Source organism: Cyclopterus lumpus, chromosome 4 (assembly GCF_009769545.1).
Source record: "Cyclopterus lumpus isolate fCycLum1 chromosome 4, fCycLum1.pri, whole genome shotgun sequence".
NCBI classification, from domain to species: domain Eukaryota; kingdom Metazoa; phylum Chordata; class Actinopteri; order Perciformes; family Cyclopteridae; genus Cyclopterus; species Cyclopterus lumpus.
Window position 1 is genome coordinate 7,109,167 of NC_046969.1, and position 18,494 is coordinate 7,127,660.

Genomic DNA, 18,494 nt, shown 5'->3' on the forward strand with positions numbered 1-18,494 from the left:
CGGTATCATCAATATTTGTCTACATTTTTCTCCTGGATTTTTTAAATAATTCCAAACGCCAGTACGTTGTCTTGTCTTGCGATTGCGGTATGATTTGCGATGATTGATGATTTGCGATATTGGGAGGGAACGTTAATTTGTACGTCTCTGTACTAAACAAAGATGATTTTGTAACTCTGCAGAATATGATGTGTAGGTTTAGACATTTCTGCAGCATCACAATATTTAATTGTAAATGGAATCTTTGACGCTTATTTCGCCTTTAACAAATGTTAAGCCTCCTTAGGCCGTATTGCGATTGCGATACAATTTGAATTCATCATGCAGCCCTATCCTGGATTCATACAAGTTATTACAGAGACCGGTTTGTGAAGGTGTAGAAGAAATGTGCTAATCCAGATGTACTACATTTGAAAGAAAACTAACATTTGTGTAGTTTATTGTGGTTTGTGTAGTTCAACAATCCTGTGCATTATAATAACATTTGACCCATCAGCCACAGCTTAAAGGGGTCCACTGTATCCTCAGCAATCAAACAGGATGTCAACCAGGTCCACTGTACCCCGGTGATCTAAACCAGTGATTCTCAGTGAGGCCAGCGGACCCGACTGAGAATCACTGGTCTCAGTCGGGTCTCTGTTCCAAAGACTCGAGGTTCACAAAAGTCGGGTGACTTCTCGGAAAATATATTTGCCGGCATCTGAAGCGAAGTTACTCCCACATGCGGAGCCCAGTCAGTAGAGACTAACAGTTGTAATGTGGACAACAATGGATAACATGCACACCCTTATGCAACGCATTGAGTAACCGTAAAGGGCAATTTGGTGTCGGTCTGCAGAACAATAACACATATTTAACAAAAGTAAAGGGCATTAAAAAAAATGTATGTTCACTTCCACATAAATTGCCTGTCTTGGAATGACCTCTTCTGAAGCTTTAGCCATTCTAGCATTGGTTCTGGTGAGAAAGGTGTTATTTTCAATCATCTACCTAAACATGGAGGCTGGGGGTCAAAGCCCAGGCAGACCAGACGGTGCTTTGCAGAGATTACGCAACAATTAAGATAAGACGGAATGACATTTCCGTCTCTCTCGCTCTTTCTTTCTGTGGTATGATTGTAAAGGATGTCGTTTAAAGATTGTTTAACGGAGGGAAATGATATTCGCCTTTGATGTCTCCTGAAATATGAAACACTCAGAGGCTGATAGAAAAACACTCGTCACACGCGCAGTCTCTCACACACGCACGCTCTGCTTCACCCAAACTATATTCTACAAACGCGCAAACGGACTAAACACACACATTTCACTTTTCACTGGAAATGACTTAACTCCACAGTTTCATTTTGACCTCAGTGTAAGTGAACAGTCACCTGAATCCCCCCAAAACTTTTCTGCCCTCCCTCCATTTCTCATTCTCTCAGTCTGCAACTTTCTGCTGACTCCAGGAATTATGATCTGTTTCCCGTCCACAGGAATAATAGAATACAGGAGGGAGGGGAGGGGGGGGGGGGGGGCAACAGCTTAGTGGAACAGTAGTGAGGAGTCCAGCTCCAGTGTGGTTACACTGTGTGTGTGCGCGCGTGTGCGTGCAAATGTGTTTATATCCAGATGTGCGTATGTTCCTCTTCATTTCCATAAACTTCACACATTAAAAGACGATCCTTGGACACACACAGAGAAACTCAAATCTGAACCTTGATTAACGGCCATAAATCGACGCCCTCCTGCCGTTATCTTGAACGCCTCACGTAATGTAACGCCGCGACGGGCTGCGGATCTCTCTCAATGCCAGAGCCTTCTGGGCACTTAACACTATCGGCAGTTAGATCCAGCCGCTCGAGTGTGTTTGGAGTGTGTGTGGAGTGTGTCCTCAGCCGCGTAAATATTTATCACACGGCTCCCCCAGGAATTTTAATGAGCACTGATGGAGAGCAATCAACACAGCAGCGCCCTGAGGAGGCGAAGTGTAAGCGGCACTGTGCGATGTGAGGTTCTTTTGAATCTCACAAGTTGCGTTTACTGTTTTCCTGTGGAGATTCACACTTTCCTGCTTCTCCGCTAATTGTTTCCTGTGTGTGTGTGTGTGTGTGTGTGTGTGTGTGTGTGTGTGTGTGTGTGTGTGTGTGTGTGTGTGTGTGTGTGTGTGTGTGTGTGTGTGTGTGTGTGTGTGTGTGTGTGTGTGTGTGTGTGTGTGTGTGTGTGTGTGTGTGTGTGTGTGTGTGTGTGTGTGTGTGTGTGTGTGTGTGTGTGTGTGGTATAGTGTACATACTCATCAGGGTGACAGGGCCACCCTTTAGAGGTCACTCAACACATTGTGTGCAGGCCAAGCTGCATGGGGAGTCAGGGAAGGAAACCTGAGCTATAACTCACGCAGCTTTCTCTCTCTTTCTCACTCAGTCTCACACACACACACACACACACACATAATCTGACCTCTGGCTGGGAGTGGCTAATAACTTTCTTGGATTCCTAAAGACACAATTCATCTAAATGTATTCCAGTGGTGCTTTTTAAACTCGATGAAAAAATAAACGTGAAATCGGTGATTTGTGTTGCCAAAGTAACACACACAGAGACACAAACGGTTAACCTTTCCAACCCCAATCATCACAAATCAAAATCAAACCCACAGAACGTAGTTTAACATGCCAGGATTTCATAAAACGGCAAATCAATCAGGCTAATTATAGAATGATTCCATTTGATGGAACGGTACAGATGTAAAAAAAAACATATTTCACTCACCATAAACATCATATAGTGTCAATGAAGAGTTAATTGTTGTCCTGCCTCAAAACAACTATAATAATTCAGAATGTTGCAGAAAAAGAGACAACCAATGGGATGCACACCACCACATAAGTCTCTTATTTCCTCCTCCAGCTGAAACTGGGGGACTTTTGTGCTTTCGAGTCCGTTGAGGCGATGCTGGTGGAGGTGCGTTAGAAATTGTGACAGATTTGTGGCTCTTAGTCTGAACAACTAGGAACGATGATGCTCTCTCTCTTTTTGCTTATTTTTTTTTTCTTTCTCCTAGGAGTGTGTCCCCACCTGCACACACTTATACCAGCTCTCACACACACACACACACACACACACCTGGTCGCAGGGTGAACGCAGTCGCCTGCATGTCCCTCCAGTGGGCAGCAGCTGGAGTTCTGGAGGGAGAATTGAGATTGTTCATGTCCCCATCGCTCTTATAATAGCATCGTTGTCATCCGGGGTATAAAAAGCTCAGGATAAGGGTTGAGTTCTTCCATCAAAAAGCCAGCGAGGTCGAGGTCAGAACCTCTGGGTCTGGTCGGAACATCTGGGTCTGCTGGGGGACATGGAGACCGTGGGCTCCAGACTCTCACAGCATTCTCTGCCGCTGTATCTGACATTTCTTTGAAGTCTCTGTATTCGCAGCCTCATGTCCACTACTGTACAAATACCAGAGGCGCTACTGGACTTCCAAAACCACATCATAGTCTCCCAGCATGCACCCCTCAGAGAGAGGGAGAGAGGGAGATGTTTTCTCAAGAACGTTTGATGTGTCTCCCGTAAGTAGTCGGTGATATTATGGACATTTTAGCATTTTTTCCTACCTTTCCCGACATACAAACGCTGTAGGAGTGTGTGTGCGCCTGCGTGTGTGTGTGTGTGTGTGTGTGTGTGTGTGTGTCACACGCTGCTACATGTTTGTGTGCGTGCCCTTATGTGTTCGGAGGTCAGCCCCGGTGTGCTGTGTGATTTATTGAAAGGCCTTGCAGTGATACCAGAATTCCTTTGCGTTAAATGCCTTCCCTGAGTGCCTTTTACTGCCTGTGTGCTTTATGAACCATGATCACACTCTATTCGTCTCTCACTTTTACATTTCTAAAGATTATTTTTTATGGCGTCTCGTCTTTATTAGAGTGGAACGCGTCAGGAAAAAAGGCAAGAAGGGAGAGATGGGGAATGATAGGCCATGTATTTGGCAAGCATAAACTGAAGTTTAACATGTGAGCTGGAGGGGGGAAAAACACTTTTCATGTCTGAGCTTGAGATTGTATCATCCAGGTTATGGCAATAGCAGCCCTATATAATAGGTCAACCCTCCACCCCCTTCCAGCTTCTGATCAAACTAAATATCAGCAAGTACTTCATACTAAATGGAAACATAACCCATGTCAGCATTTTTCTTACCTGGTGCAACATAATGCCAGGATGGCATTCTGTGTCAATGCCTTCCAAAACTATTAACCATGTAAAAGACAATCTGGTTTACTGTCCACTAAAGTAAAACAGGTAGAAATATGAACTTAAAATGCCAAGAACATGTTGCAATCCCCCAATGTCACCAACCACCACGAGAGCATCCATTGAGTAGCAGATGTTAGTGGAACAGAGACCAGCATGTGTCCCTGGTGAGCCACTGGAGCATGGCCACCACTTGGAGAGCCATAGAGGTCCCCCAGTTAATTGGTCACTTCTACCAATTGGCAAGTGATTTAAAATTAATTGATTAATTTAAAACAAAATGTACGCTGTACATGACATCATTAAAAGGTCATTTAATTAGCTGGGAGCGTCGCTATAAAACAGCCGATCAGAACTTTAGTTTTTTTTTGTTGCTATTTCTAAGCTTTGTCTTGAATTAATTTAGCGACTTGAATCATTTAGTTTTTTGGATCTTCTGCAGCCACAACCACCGAAGCTAATGGATACCGTCGTATTGAGTTTCATCCATCCTTTTCAAAAACAAATACTCGTGTGTACCACCGCACTTGGCCTTCTCTGATCCCATCAGACGCATCATAACAAATAAAACTCTGGCCTCCACTTTTTCTCACGCAGGAGATGATTTGCGTACGCTTTCTCCTGCTCATGAGACACATCAGTGCTCAGAGCCTGTGACGCTCACTTACATGGTCTCAGATGGTGAGTGGGCGTATAGCTCATATTGAAATATAATCTCTGAAATGTTTCTAATGCTCACAGAGAGAGGGACCCATTTTGTCACGGCTAATCTTCGGCTTTCTACTTATTATCGCTGCTGCGTAGTTTCAGACATGGGCGGTGCTTTAAACAGGATATACTCAAAGACGTTGTGTTCGGTTCAAAATCGCATCCATATGACGATTATATTGTGCCTCCGCATCTGTTAGTAGTTTGTGTTGAATTATTTGCGACATGCTGCGTTTGGGGTGAGTTCACTCGGCCGCAGAACGCTCTTGTTAGCCGTTTTGGAGGCGGCTCTTCTTCCAGAGAGCCGCACTCTGCAGACGGATCTGTGAGGGTGAGATTGTCTGTCACCTGCAGAAATCCGGGTTGAGAAAGACCAGGCGTCGGATTAGCTTCCTGGATGCTGAACTGTGTGGTTGTGTGCTAAGACGGCAGATTTAGCACACAAGAGTCTGATTTCAACAGATGTTCTCCTCTCGAGCTCTGATGGAGATTTCAGAGACCAGGCATGGCTGCTACGATGATAACACGAGGGACAACGCTTCCCGTTGGCGCTGGGTAGCATTTGAAATTATTCCATATTGGTGCTAATTTTGCTAAGTTGAAGGAATACAAACTTGTTTTTCTACGAAATCCAATGAATAAAGTGTGCCAGACGTCTGAGTGTTTAATGTCCTCATCACAAGCTTCACACGGTTTAAAGAATCTGGACATAATCAAGAAAGATCTCGAGATTCGCCGAGCGTCTGATGTGAACTTCCAATACATAACATTCTGCTTGACAAACTTAAAAAGTTTCAACATTGGACTTTCAGGCCAAGCTCATGTCTCCAGGTCTCTCACTGACTTGTAGCTGTTATTAAGCAAAGAAAGCAGTCAGGCAGATATTTAGCTGGGCCAGTGGTGGAGTCATTGATCTGCAGTTAATATCTGCTCGTGTAATCCTGAACAAAACCAGGTGACGGCGCACAGCTAGAATAGTGACGTCTTCATCTCCAAACACAAGATGTATCAAGACGACACTCGTTGTATTGGTCGCCGATGCAAAATCACCAGTTAGAGTTCGGCAAAGGGAAACATTCGTCTGTGAGTCTGCCGGAACCAATTGGAGCTCAACTGAAAACCGGAAACACATTTTTTAATTTGTCAGCTGCTCGGAAGTGAACGAAAGACGGATGGCACCTTGACTGAGGCTGTACACACAGCAGGTAGCTAAAGGTCACTGGCGTGAATTAAAGGGACGGTCCTCCTGCTGGGGGTCTTCTCCTGTGGCGTTCTTTCCCTCGTCCCATCGTCTTTTGGCACTACAGAGGTGGAGGTAGCCACAGTGACGTCACGGGGTGCCATTTTATAGCCGTTAGGCTGTCGCCATTTTGGTTTTGTCAATCACAAAGTCAGAGCCACAACCTAAAGCATACTCTGCTTTACGGTCTATTTGATTTCACTCTCTAAATGGGAGCATAACTCAATGAATGGCATCATCTATTGAAGACAACTTGAAACTAGTGATTTTACTGAGGGAAGGAATCAACCTTTTTCTCATAGACTTCTAAACAATCAGAGAATTAGACAGAATGCAAGTTTGAGGCCCTTCCACATGGCCTCGCTCTTCAGACCGGGAGGTTGCGGCCGGGCATTTGGAGTTTGTTTCAGTTCATTGGATTTGCATATGCATGTCGACAGAAACTAAACAAAACGCTACTTCAGGGTCTTTTTTTTCACTACTCTGCAGCACGCCAACTTTATTGCATTTGTTTTCCTTTCATTTTCTGGCACTGGCCTCTGACAGGCTCACGCAAGATAATACCCGCCCTCTTTGCATTGAGCAACCAATCAACAAGGGGCATAGACGCACAAATATTAAACCAGGGTTTATTTTCTCCAAGGAAATGCATTGTGTGTAACACTTGACTTCAGATCGGCTTCAGTGTTCGTGACGAGACCGGTCCATGTTTCTTTTATGCCAGCTTCAAAATGTTCTCCATTACAAACCATCATCGACATCATTATGAAGCAAGTGGATTATTTCATGTAATTGTGGAGTAAGTCACCCTATAATAATTACATTCAGCCCCAGGATAAATTATGTCTCGTTGCTGTAGGTAATTAGTCTGAAAATGTTTCCAGTTATGGCTTCAGAGCCAAAAAATGGATGTGAGTAATGTACAGAGCTGCTCACATGAGAAAGAGCTGCTTGTGCTGCCGTTGCAGACGGAGGGGAGAAAAGAGCCTGTGGCTGCATGTGCACCATATGTGATGTCAAAACTAAAAACACCCTGAACCGAACCAGGTTTACAACCGAGCAGACTGAATCAGCCTGTACTTGTTGCCCGTGCGTGTGTCATCAGAAGACTGTGACTCAGCGCCGTGGAGCCTGTGAGATGTGGGTCCCTGCTCTCTGAAAGGCTGAACTATGCCAGTGTCCCTGTGAGCGTTTCCTCTGTAATAAGATCATCCAGAAAAGACATTTTCAAGAGGTTCAACGTCTGATTTTTTTTTTAAAAACACCGCTCTCTTCTCTGTCGCTCTATGGCCGCCTGTGTACTTCTGGGCTGTTTTTCATGGATCGGGCTCAGCATATTGGTTCCAAATAATGGAAATGTTATGACACAGCACCCAAAATGTGCCTCCACTTTGTGGCAACCGTGTGGTGTGTAAGGGGGGGGGGGGGGGGAACCCTCTTCCTGTTTCAACATGATAATGGTCTCGGTCAGCTCCATAAATAGAATCGAAAGCCTTTCTTGTCATTGTACAGAATACAATGGAATTAGGAGCGCTAGTCCTGATCAGTGCAATTAGGACAAACAGGAAAAATACCACAAAAACAAACGTGCATCCATGGCCGACAAGACAGGCTCTTAAATAATGAATAATTGAGATGAATAATTGCAATAGTATGAATATAATGATTGCCCTAGAATAAATGCAGGTGTGGCCCTGTAAAAGAGTCATCATGTAAGTTTGTCCAAGTTTTCGATGGAAGAACTTCCAAGAGTCTTCACCTCCAGCTGGTACGGGAGGGGATCGGGCACTTTTATGTTTTTTGATGTTACTTTGTGGTGCGGAAGGTCTGCTTCGATTCATTAGAGAATGCTGGAGAGTGACGGTAACACACAAAAGGAGAGGATAACAGCATTTTTTTCTCCTTTTCCATTTTGCTACGTGTCGCAAAAATATGTAGATGGACTTTATTTTCCACTTCAATGGAAATGTGTCTTTGGCTTTTTCCATGAACAGCAAATGGTACACACATGGACATACCAAATGAATCAACTTAAATGCTGTCGTGGCTGAATTGAAGCAAATTCCTGCATCCGGGCTTCAAAATCTTGAAGAAAGATTTTCCAGAAGTGTGTCCGCTATTATAGCCGCAATTAATGTCAAAGGTTTGGGAATGAGATGCTCAGCAATCACATGCGAGTGAAATGCCTGAGTGTCCACATACTTTTGGCGATTATAGTTTACATAAAAACAACCTCCATGCAGACGGAGAACAACAAAGACAGAAAGGGCAAGACCACCTCGCGTTTCTTGAGAAAGCACCAAAGCCACGACTGTTAAAGATTACAAGAAGAAAATCTTTAAAAGAAAGGAAAATAGAAGTATTTGTTGACTTTTTCAACACAAGGTTTTCTCGCGGTCGTCGTTCCTTTTGGAATTAGCTGCATTATTAAGGAACATACATTGTCAGCTCATTGAAAAAGAAGATTCATCACATTTTATTAGACCCCTCGAGGCCAACATGTGGGTTTCTGATAAAAAGTTAATACGGATGATGCCAGAGAGATGAAAAGAAAAAAAAATCTGTCCCCTAATATGTAGATGGAAATAGACGTGAGAGAGAAAGAAAGGAAACTTTGCAAACATAACGGACGTACAGGGGGAAAGTTTTTTTTTTTCGGTCTCTTTGGTGGTCTCATGAAGGGTCTCGCTGGATCTTGAACCCGGTGCAAAACACAACAGGGGGGGAAATGAGTTAGGGGGGGGAGGGGCGTCCTGGGCTGGGGGTTACACCACCAGAGTCCCACAATTCATCATCCTCTGGCACCGACAGGGGCTGTCTGGACAGATCGGTGGTGGGGGGCCGAGAGGGGCGATTGATGGCCAGTGAGACTCTGTGACCGCCCTCCTTTCCCCGAGAGAGAGGAGATAGTGTGTGTGTGTGTGTGTGTGTGTGTGTGTGTGTGTGTGTGTGTGTGTGTGTGTGTGTGTGTGTGTGTGTGTGTGTGTGTGTGTGTGTGTGTGTGTGTGTGTGTGTGTGTGTGTGTGTGTGTGTGTGTGTGTGTGTGTGTGTGTGTGTGTGTGTTGCATCCTGCTGCAGACGTCACGTTTGGACATTGAGTTAAATCCAGGATGTCTTTATGTGTGGACGACACATCGGCTGGCTGCAGGATTCTCCTCCCCGTAGGCATCCGATCCGACATGACAGATGATTTGTTTTTCTTTCTCCCCTCCCTCTCTTTCCCTCCCTCTCTCTCTCTTTCCTCTCTTTCTTTTTAACAGGATTACCTGCAAGGCGACAGCACCAAAGCATATCAGAGGTTGGGTTGGAAGCCAAAGGTCACTTTTGAGGTGCGTGTCACACATCTGATGAGCGGGGACGATGCGGGTGGAATCAATATGATGATATTAATGAGGGTATTTTGCCACACGAGTACAGACATGGAATGATTTGATGAAATATACTGTAATTGTGACAGAGAAAGGACACTGTCCAAAGATCTAAATAGTATCTTTGAAGGCCTAAAAGGATTTGTGACCGAGCTAAAAAATAAATGAATAAACAAGAAGAAGAGGGGACCAAGTGTCTAAGAGCCTGTATTCTTATAGACGGTGTGAGATGAAGGCGGTGACATCACTGGACGAGTGAGGCCCTTCTAATCAAAGAGCAACAGAAAAGAGTCCCGGCATACACGTCTGATTCCTCGTGTCCTGTCACATACGAGCCCCCTCTGTTATATGAGAGGGAATACAAAACCGCTTCCTTTTATTGGAAAGGTTTTTAATAAAACTCCATGGTGGACGGCATGGAATTTAATCAAAATGATCAAATATCTTTCCAATATATCTCAAAATAAGACAAAGGTATGCAATGCCACATATAAAAAAATTAACCACCCTGACGTTATTAACTATGTTTAACTGTTTTGGATTACAACCAGACAAGATTCTCCACAGTAAAAGCAGGGACTCAAATAACTATTTTAATTTTTTTTATTACATCTCGTTACTATTTACTTATAAGCATTATTGGACAACATCATTTAGTAAACAATAACAGGATATGGTCATATAGTGAAGTGTGTAAAGGAATGTGTATTGTTTGACATTGATACCAGAAGTTTAATTTGAGACATAGTTTTCTATGAAACAAAAGAATGTCAGTCTAAACACAAGAAGCCAAACGAGAACATTGCCGAAAATAAAATATGCATTTGCAACATTTAGAATGAAATCGGTGGACTAACTGATCCCAAATCTGACCTGACACTCAAAGATGTTTTTTGGTATACTTCGCAGTATAAAAATATAACATTTCAAATACATTTCGTCTGAAGGTCAATAAATGATAATATTGAATTGTTGCTCATACTAAATAGAGTTGGCGTCTTCATTAAGCAAGGCCTACTATCACCACAGTGTAGATGACTACAGACGAAGCATTTAAATTCAGCGGCTCTGCTGTGTTTTTGTCAAGAGATTAATTTCATTCAAGGTGAGTCCCCTTCCTTTATGTAACTAAATATGAACTAATCCCTCTGCAGGAGCTGGTGAAGGAGATGGTGGACGCAGACATCGAGCTAATGAAGAAAAACCCAAACGCCTGAGTCCAAATCAGTCTTCATTCCACCCAGGACCGAAACTTTTTAACACTCCGGTGCGTGTTGAACATGTTGAAAGTAATTGTGTCCTTTTTTTATTTAGGGGGATTTATTGTTTGTTTCTTGTGTCCATTTCTTGCATTTTTTATTTTTTTGCTGTCACATGACAGATGCCTTTTTGTATTTCCACACTGATCATGTCATAATGTGTGTTGATGGCCAGGGTTATGGGTTTTGGTTTATTTTGATTATGGCTGTATTTATTTAGATGTCAGCATTTTATGTCAGAGGATGAAATCAATTAAATATGAATAAATTCAAAAATTAATATTTGATGTTGGAAAATAGCAATCAACTGGTATGTAAATGAACACATGCGCTGTTTGGTATAATAAAGACTAGTCTTAACATGTTGTCCTATTGTTTTTCTGATGACAACAAAACTATGATGAATGATGTTCATATTAATATTAAGATGGAGGTTTCCAAGAGATACGTTTCTTTTGTGTGTTTTTCATCTTCTTTTTTTAAGGCCTGCCGAGGGCACGTGTGTGTGTGCGCGTGGTGTTGGCGTGTGTGTGCGTGTGCGCGCGTGTGTTGCCCAGGTAGTGCAGAGGTAGGCTGGCTCAGCTCGTGTCGTTTCTCTGCCCTCAGCTCGCTCCGGCTTTTTTTTATTAGCGAGCACACTGCACTCTTGTGTTCGGCCGGAAGTGCGTCTCTCCCCGGGCCCCGCGCGCAGAGCTGCGCTCTCAAAAGCCTCTTGTCTGTGCGGACTTTCTGCCCATTCAGAGTGCGCAGTGAGCGCGTAAAGAGCCTGGAATCCGGACCTGCTCTGGTCCTGATGATAGTCGTTGTGTTTTTACACAGTGAAACAACTTCCCATCGTACAGAAGATATTTAAGATATTGTTTTCTTTCTTTAAACACACACCAGATGTTTGCCTCCACTTGTCGGCAGTGGATTTACACTGAAAACGAGAAGTATATATTTTGTGGGGGGATAAGTCATCTTTTCAGAGTTTCATCCCTCTTGGATGCAAAAATGAGTCCGTGACTGTAATTATAAATGTAGTGATTTTCTCACGTTGTATCGAATCAATATAATGCATATATACGTTATAATAAGCATGCGTCGTGTTTAATAACTTGTCTGGGGCCCAACATTCGAGCGAGGTCCCGAGATGTATTCAGATCCTTAAGCCCGAGTAAAAGCACACAGACACAATGTAAGAACACTGAAGTTGTGAGTAAAAGAAGGCTGCTCTCAGCTAAATATGAAAAATAAAACGTAATGTGCAGCATAATGGCTCCTGGCAGTATGCCAGAGTTATTCCAATCTATTTTGGGTAGTTTACTAATTTAAAATTGTATATCCCAAACGTGAATCTGCAAGTAATGCAAGCCGTCAGAAAAATAGTGGAGTGAAAATGACAGTAAACACGCAATAAAGGAGCAGAAAATATCAATACTTTAGTCAAGTACAAGTAGCTCAAGTGGTCCTGAAGTTCCTCAAAGTACTTCTCTGCCTTCTGGCATTGTTTTTGAGCGGTTTGACATTGAACTCGTCCGGAGGCCTGCGGGTCTCCGTGAGGGGTCCGGGTCTGGTGGGCTCGCCTCGGTCCGTCTCCGGGTACAACAACACCTACAGGACGTTTAGAAGTCGCTCCTTGATCGTCCCGGACCGCGCTGCGTCCGCTCGGACTCTGGATTGGAAACAGATGTGGCTCTGGGCTTGTTTTGGGCGCCCGAAAGCGCGCTGAGAGCAGACACACACACACACACACACACACACACACACACGCACACACACACGCACACACACACACACGCACACAGAGAGAGAGAGAGACTGAGGCCTCTCGCAGGTGCACCGGCACTGCTCAACAACAATTAGCCGGCCGTGTGATCAGGTTCACTGTTGGCACTCAAAGAAAGCAAAGCTCCTCTGGATTTGGACCGCGAATGTAAAGCAATACAACATTTTACAAAGATTACAAAGATTTTTTTTTTAAATCCGTCATGCAGCTAAACAAACATTTTAAAAGTGGATGAAACGACTCTGACGGTCAATTTAAACTTTTGATTCCATAAGCCCTTTAAAGATAAGAATATTAGTGTACTTCATGAAATTTAATGGATAATGAGCAGGTTTACTTTGGGTGGAAATATCTCAAATCAAGTCCACAAGAGGGAGAAAGAAACTTGGAAGTTTTTTTTTTTGACAGACTTGTTTAATGTAAAGGACATATTTTTGATTCATTGTAATACAAACATATCCTCTGGAAACTAATTTCGAATTGTGCTGTAATTGTATATTATAAATAACGTAATAGGGTTGTTTATGCCTGCTGGATGGCGAAATACTATGATTTCATATAAGAGGCTAAATGTCATGCTTCCCTAAAAATAAAAGAGTATTAATTTTCCTTTTTCAGCTGGTATGCGCTCACCAGTGCAATTGGGATAAAAATAAGTAACACAAATCTGACTCCTCCATTGTCGATATTAAAGTTTTTCAAATACTCCACAGAGATGCGTGTGGTCATAAAATAAATTAATGTAAAAGCTCACAAAGCTTCACTAAAATGAATTAAACCGTATATGAGTCAACGTGAACAATGATTCAAGCTGTAAAATGTTGGAATAGGTGAAAATACAAATAACGTTTTCTTCTAAAAAAACAAAAAAACATCCAAATATCAGAAGACGCATAAAAAAAAAACATTACCATGAAATTCATCAGAGTACATACATGTTATGTATATTTTCACCTTGCTTAAATGTCGGCCATCACACACACACACACACAGACTAAAGAGTGAGAGAGTCTAATGGTTAGGCCAAGTTGTCTGCACTTAAAGTTAAACGTCTGTAATCCAATATTCTGTTTATACTGTTGTTCTTATACTGAATGTGCTTTTTTGTCAGCTTTTTATATCAAATACATTATTTTCATAATTTAAATAATTATGGACCTCAAAGCTAGATTACATTAAATATCCGGGGATTTTCTTCCGATTTTGTACGTAAACCATGAACGCCGATTATCCAGCCTCTCTCCAGGTTTTTAATATATTTGTGTTACGGCTCCAGTTCTAAATAAATATGCTAAAAGTACAATATAAGAGACGAATAGTGTTTCTGAAGCAAATCAGCTTTGCTTCAGTTAAAAAAATAAAAATAAAAATCTTCCTAAAAATCCAAACTGAGCAAGATCCGCCTCAGTGGATCCGCTGACCTGTTTCCTGTAAATTTTTTGCTTTCCGCCGCACTAAAACGCAACATAGCACTGATTCGTCATGGTGAGCACCGCGGTCAATTCACCAACGTCTGCAGGCACCGACACACACGCACGCACGCACGCACACACACACACACACACACACACACACACACACACCTGCGGTCCCCCTGCGTGGCGATATGTATTTTTAAATGATTGGCAATTAATGAACTTTAAAAAAGTACCTCAAACGCACTGTGGATCTTTTGAATGCACGATGCTCGTTGCGCGTGCGTGTCCTCCTCTGGGACTCTTTTCATTGTACCGCTGGAGGCCTATAAACTGCCCCCCCCCCCCCCCCCCGGCTCCAGTCTGCGGCCCGCGGCCCCAGTGAAGGCAGTGGCCGGCTTTACTGCAGGCTTCTCGCCGTCCTTTCCTAAAGTGCATTGTTGACATCCTCTCCATTGACCCCCATCACCTCCTCCTGTCTTGTCCTTACAATGAAAAATGATTCTCAGCCCTGATTTTCCTTCCTGAGCCCCGAGTGCCCCATCAATCACAGAGACGTTTGTTTAGAAGCAATACTCTATTTTTTTTCTTTTTTTTTGTATTATTTATTCGGCCGCTTTCATAGGTGGCAGATGTTGTAGGTTTAAATGTAATTTAGCAGTTAAACCCCCTGTAGAAGTTACAGCAGCAAAGTTGTTTACGTCCGTTTTATGGGCTTGACTCATCGGACTGGTGGCCCAGGGGAGCGTTCGTGCGCTGGATTTTTTAGTTTCACTGACTCATTAAAATCTCGTCCAAAAAGGGCCTGAAATTGACAAGTCACGTGTGCGTTCACCGCCTGCTCCGCCTTGTGAGGACACACACGGAGAGAGAGAGAGAGAGAGAGAGACAGACAGCCTGAAGGCCGCTTAATTTAGAGCACAAATGAGGAGGCTCAAACAAACACAAAACAAAATTATTGTTATTATTATTATAATTATTATTATAATTCACATTAATAACCGTTATTCGTATTATTATTATTATTATTATTATGAATGTTATTATTATTGCTCATTTGAATGTTGTCAGAATAATTGTATTTATAATAGAGTATATATGGTTCACTATTACGCTATATTAAATGGTTTATAATTATGAACTTTTTCCTGGTTATTTTTTTATCTAAAATAATACAACGTGTCGAATTTATAGTATTCTTAATACTGATATCTAGATCATAACGACATGCACGCTGCCATGCGGATCTGCCTACACGTAGAGGCAACCCAAAAAATGGCCTAATGCTCTTCTGAATATTCTGGGTCTTTAGGGGAGGGGGTTGCCCCGTGTCATCAATGAGTCACTGAAATGTATAAACATCTGACAGCAGCAATGGTTCAGTCCGTCATAACAGGTCAGTGTTGCTGTAATTCACAAAGCACAGAGCAGGCTCAACCAGATGCTCCCATCAGTCAGACCGTCCCCATCGTGCATCTGCAGGACCTGTGGGCTCCTGCTCGTGCAGCAAAATGTCCCCAGAAGACTCCCAAAACAAATGCAGCTGCATGCTTTTACTTGTGTTGTTGTTGTTGCTGCTGCAGCTAAAACCTCCCATCATTCACAAGCAGCAGTCAGACGGAAGCCGGCTCGGTTCGTAATGAGCGATTTGTTTCGCTCAAGGCCTTCAGAGAGTTCACACCGCGCTGCTGCTGCTGCTGCTGCTGGATGTTAAATAACTGCAATCTGCACGTGCAGCTCTCTACTGTCTGAGGTGACCTCTGTACGGCTGAAGTTTGGCCTCTGCGGCGCCACGTATAGGCCGCAGACCCCCTGATAACTTTTAGTGAAGTATTCCTTCTTGAACCAAACAAGTCCGATGGGCCTTAATTACTGCTTCATTTGGTTCTTTCTTTTCTTTCATGAATTAAAAACAATCCAAATAACGTTGATTCATCAAGAGGCTTTAATACGCGTAGGCCAAAACGCCACTAAAACTCGGCCACACACTCCTTGTTTATTTACTGAAAGAAAATGCCTCAGTGACCTCCATTTTAACAAGTTAGAAATAAGGAAAAATGTCTTTCACCCCAATCACATTTTGACTGTCTGTCTCCTAATTTAAAAAAAAAGATTGCTCCCTCCTCACTGCTAATAAATCACTCAAATTAAGATCAAATAGATGGCACTTTATTAAACAAACAAAATGTAATGCCTTCAAAATCGTTTTTAACAAATAATACAAAATGAATCAAATAATTCAGTATAGACTACAAAGCCCCCTCCTCTATTTCTATACAAGAACTGGGAGAAATAAAGCAATAACACAACTCGAGAAAAAAAAAACGTATAAAGTGTTTGGTCCTCAATATCCAACCACTCCTTTTTTCTAAAAAATAAATTACTATATTAGGTTATAATGTACAGTATATGGTCATAAAAGCTGGTGTTTGAGCCATCTTTATAAACAATTCTCCAAGTTAGAGGGAAGAACACTTACGTGTTTTCGGTGTTACACACGTCTCGACAAAGAAAAGGTCTCTGAATCTCTTATGTCCATTCGGAGTGGGAACAAACGAGCAAAAGTATAAAACATATATTAAGAGTTATTAATTTACTTTGGCTTTCAGAACTTGCTGCAGTCATAAACAAACGCTCCCGAGGTGCGGTAGATGGACTGTCCGGATGGGAACGCCATCTGACAGCTATTATTCCCGTTGACCGGGGAGCCGTTCAGCCCGATCCGCTGGGACTCAAACATCTCCCGCACAGAGTGGAAGTTCTGCTGCTGCGCCGGGTAACCCGGGCTCAAGTGGCTCAGGTCCCCGTACCAGGACGCGAGCCGTCCCTGGTGCGCGTGGTGGCCGTCCTGGCCCGCCTGGCTCAGGTTGCTGTGTCCGAGAGGGGACGCGGTGGTCGTGGAGATACAATAGTCGGGCAGAGCCTCCTCCACCGTGGTGGACGGCGCCAGGTGTCCGCCGGAGGACCTGTCCCCCGCGTACAGGCTCATGGCTTGCATGTTGCAGTGATAGGTCGCGTTGGAGTTGGAGGAGATGGCGTTCTGGTTGCAGGTCGTCGAGCTGTATGCGGATGTTTGGTTGGGGGAGTAGTTGAGCGACATGGAGGGGGCGATACCTGTCCGAGAGGGGGCGATGAGTGGCGGGGACAGCTCGGCCTGCGGAGACCCCCGCAGGGTGGTCATGATGTTATCCACGCTGAAGCCCTGGCCGTGGTGTTGGTGGTGCTCGGGTCCGTCCATGCTGAGTGACCGGGTGGAGGGCACGCTGTGCGGGCTGCCCGTTGACATGCTGCTGCTGCTGCTGTCGGGGCTCTCGGTCTTGGGCACGGCGCTCAGGGCCGGGGAAGCGGCCTGCGGTGGCGTCGACGTCCCGTTCTCAGTCTTTATATCCTGGATCCGCACCGGATGAGCGCCCTGCTCCAACGGGTCCTGCTCCCTACCCGGGGTGCGAGACGAGGGGTCCTTGCCCTGCCGGTCCCGGTCGTCCTTGTCCTTTTGCACGTCTTTCTTTTTGAACCTCCTCCGGCGCCGTAGGAAGCTGCCGTTCTCAAACATGTTGTAAGAGTCCGGGTCAAGAGTCCAGTAGCTGCCCTTACCGGGCTTCTTATCGTCCCGGGGCACCTTGACAAAGCACTCGTTGAGAGACAGATTGTGCCTGATGCTGTTCTGCCAGCCCTGCTTGTTGTCCCGATAGAACGGGAATCTCTCCATGATGAACTGATAAATCCCGTTCAGGGTGATCTTCTTCTCCGGCGAATTCTGGATGGCCATGGTGATGAGAGCGATGTAGCTGTAGGGAGGTTTCACCATGTCCTTCGGCTGGTGCTGAGGGGTGTACGGTCCGTACGCCCGGGCCATGCTGGCCGGGTACTGGTCGTGGGCCGCATGGGAGTACATGCTCATGGGTGCAGGCATCCCGGTGTATCCACCGCCGGCCCGGTAGTAGCTCTGGTCGCTGCTGATGTACGGTACAACTCCCAAAGAGTTGGGGCTGGAGACGGAGTAGCGCCCCTGCATCCTGCGCAATGCGTAAAACCTCCCCAAACTGCGTCCCCTCCAAAAAGTCTCACAACTTCGGCGTGTTTGCTCCGATTCTGTTACCGTCTTCTCTCCCTTCTGTTTCGTCTGGAAGTCCCTTTTTTATTTTTAAGCCACAGCTCGCCACGGTGAACCGGACAGAGCGCACGCTGCCGCAGTGAACATTTGGGAAACTGAGAAGGCTAAAAGTAAGTCTGGAGGAGCATGAGTCTACGCGGCTAGGAACTTTTTTTTTTACCCTCAACATATTTTCCTCCCTTTTGGCTACTCGGGCTGCTCCTCCCCGAAAGTGTGCTCCATCATCCAATTGGAGGACGAAATGAACCTGTGGAAAAGCTGTATGGGCGACAAAAGTTACTACACCCTCCCCCCCCCCCCCCTCCTCCTCCTACGCCCCCCCCCCCTTTCTTCCCCCTCTCCTCCATGGAGTTATTAAATGCTGTTAAGGGTGTGCCTAAAATACTGAAAAAAGACCCG

General features: G+C 44.3%; 2 protein-coding genes across 3 annotated transcripts in view; one reads left to right on the forward strand and one right to left on the reverse strand.

Annotated features, from left to right (window-relative positions):
* The window catches only part of gmds (GDP-mannose 4,6-dehydratase), a 142,318-nt gene extending 131,160 nt beyond the window's left edge, over window positions 1-11,158 (forward strand). Inside the window, exons 10-12 of one of the 2 annotated variants that reach the window (XR_004609405.1) lie at window positions 9,432-9,500; window positions 10,694-10,806; window positions 10,854-11,158. Coding sequence is in view for 1 of the 2 variants with exons in the window: in XM_034531337.1 (XP_034387228.1) it covers window positions 9,432-9,500; window positions 10,694-10,756 (132 nt within the window). In the remaining variant the exon portion in view is untranslated. Of the gene's footprint in view, window positions 1-9,431; window positions 9,501-10,693 lie in introns of both variants that reach the window. The other variant, XM_034531337.1, reaches the window with a different exon arrangement.
* Window positions 11,159-16,136: 4,978 nt separating this feature from the next.
* On the reverse strand, window positions 16,137-18,251 carry LOC117729735 (forkhead box C1-A-like). Its single transcript, XM_034531067.1, has one exon. The coding sequence runs from the start codon at window positions 17,994-17,996 to the stop codon at window positions 16,587-16,589; it is 1,410 nt and encodes a 469-aa protein (XP_034386958.1). The 5' UTR covers window positions 17,997-18,251; the 3' UTR covers window positions 16,137-16,586.
* Between the last annotated feature and the right edge of the window lie 243 nt (window positions 18,252-18,494).

Coding starts and splice junctions, on each gene's coding strand:
- LOC117729735 (XM_034531067.1), bottom strand. CDS start 17,996: ATGCAGGGGCGCTACTCCGTCTCCAGCCCCAACTCTTTGGGAGTTGTA.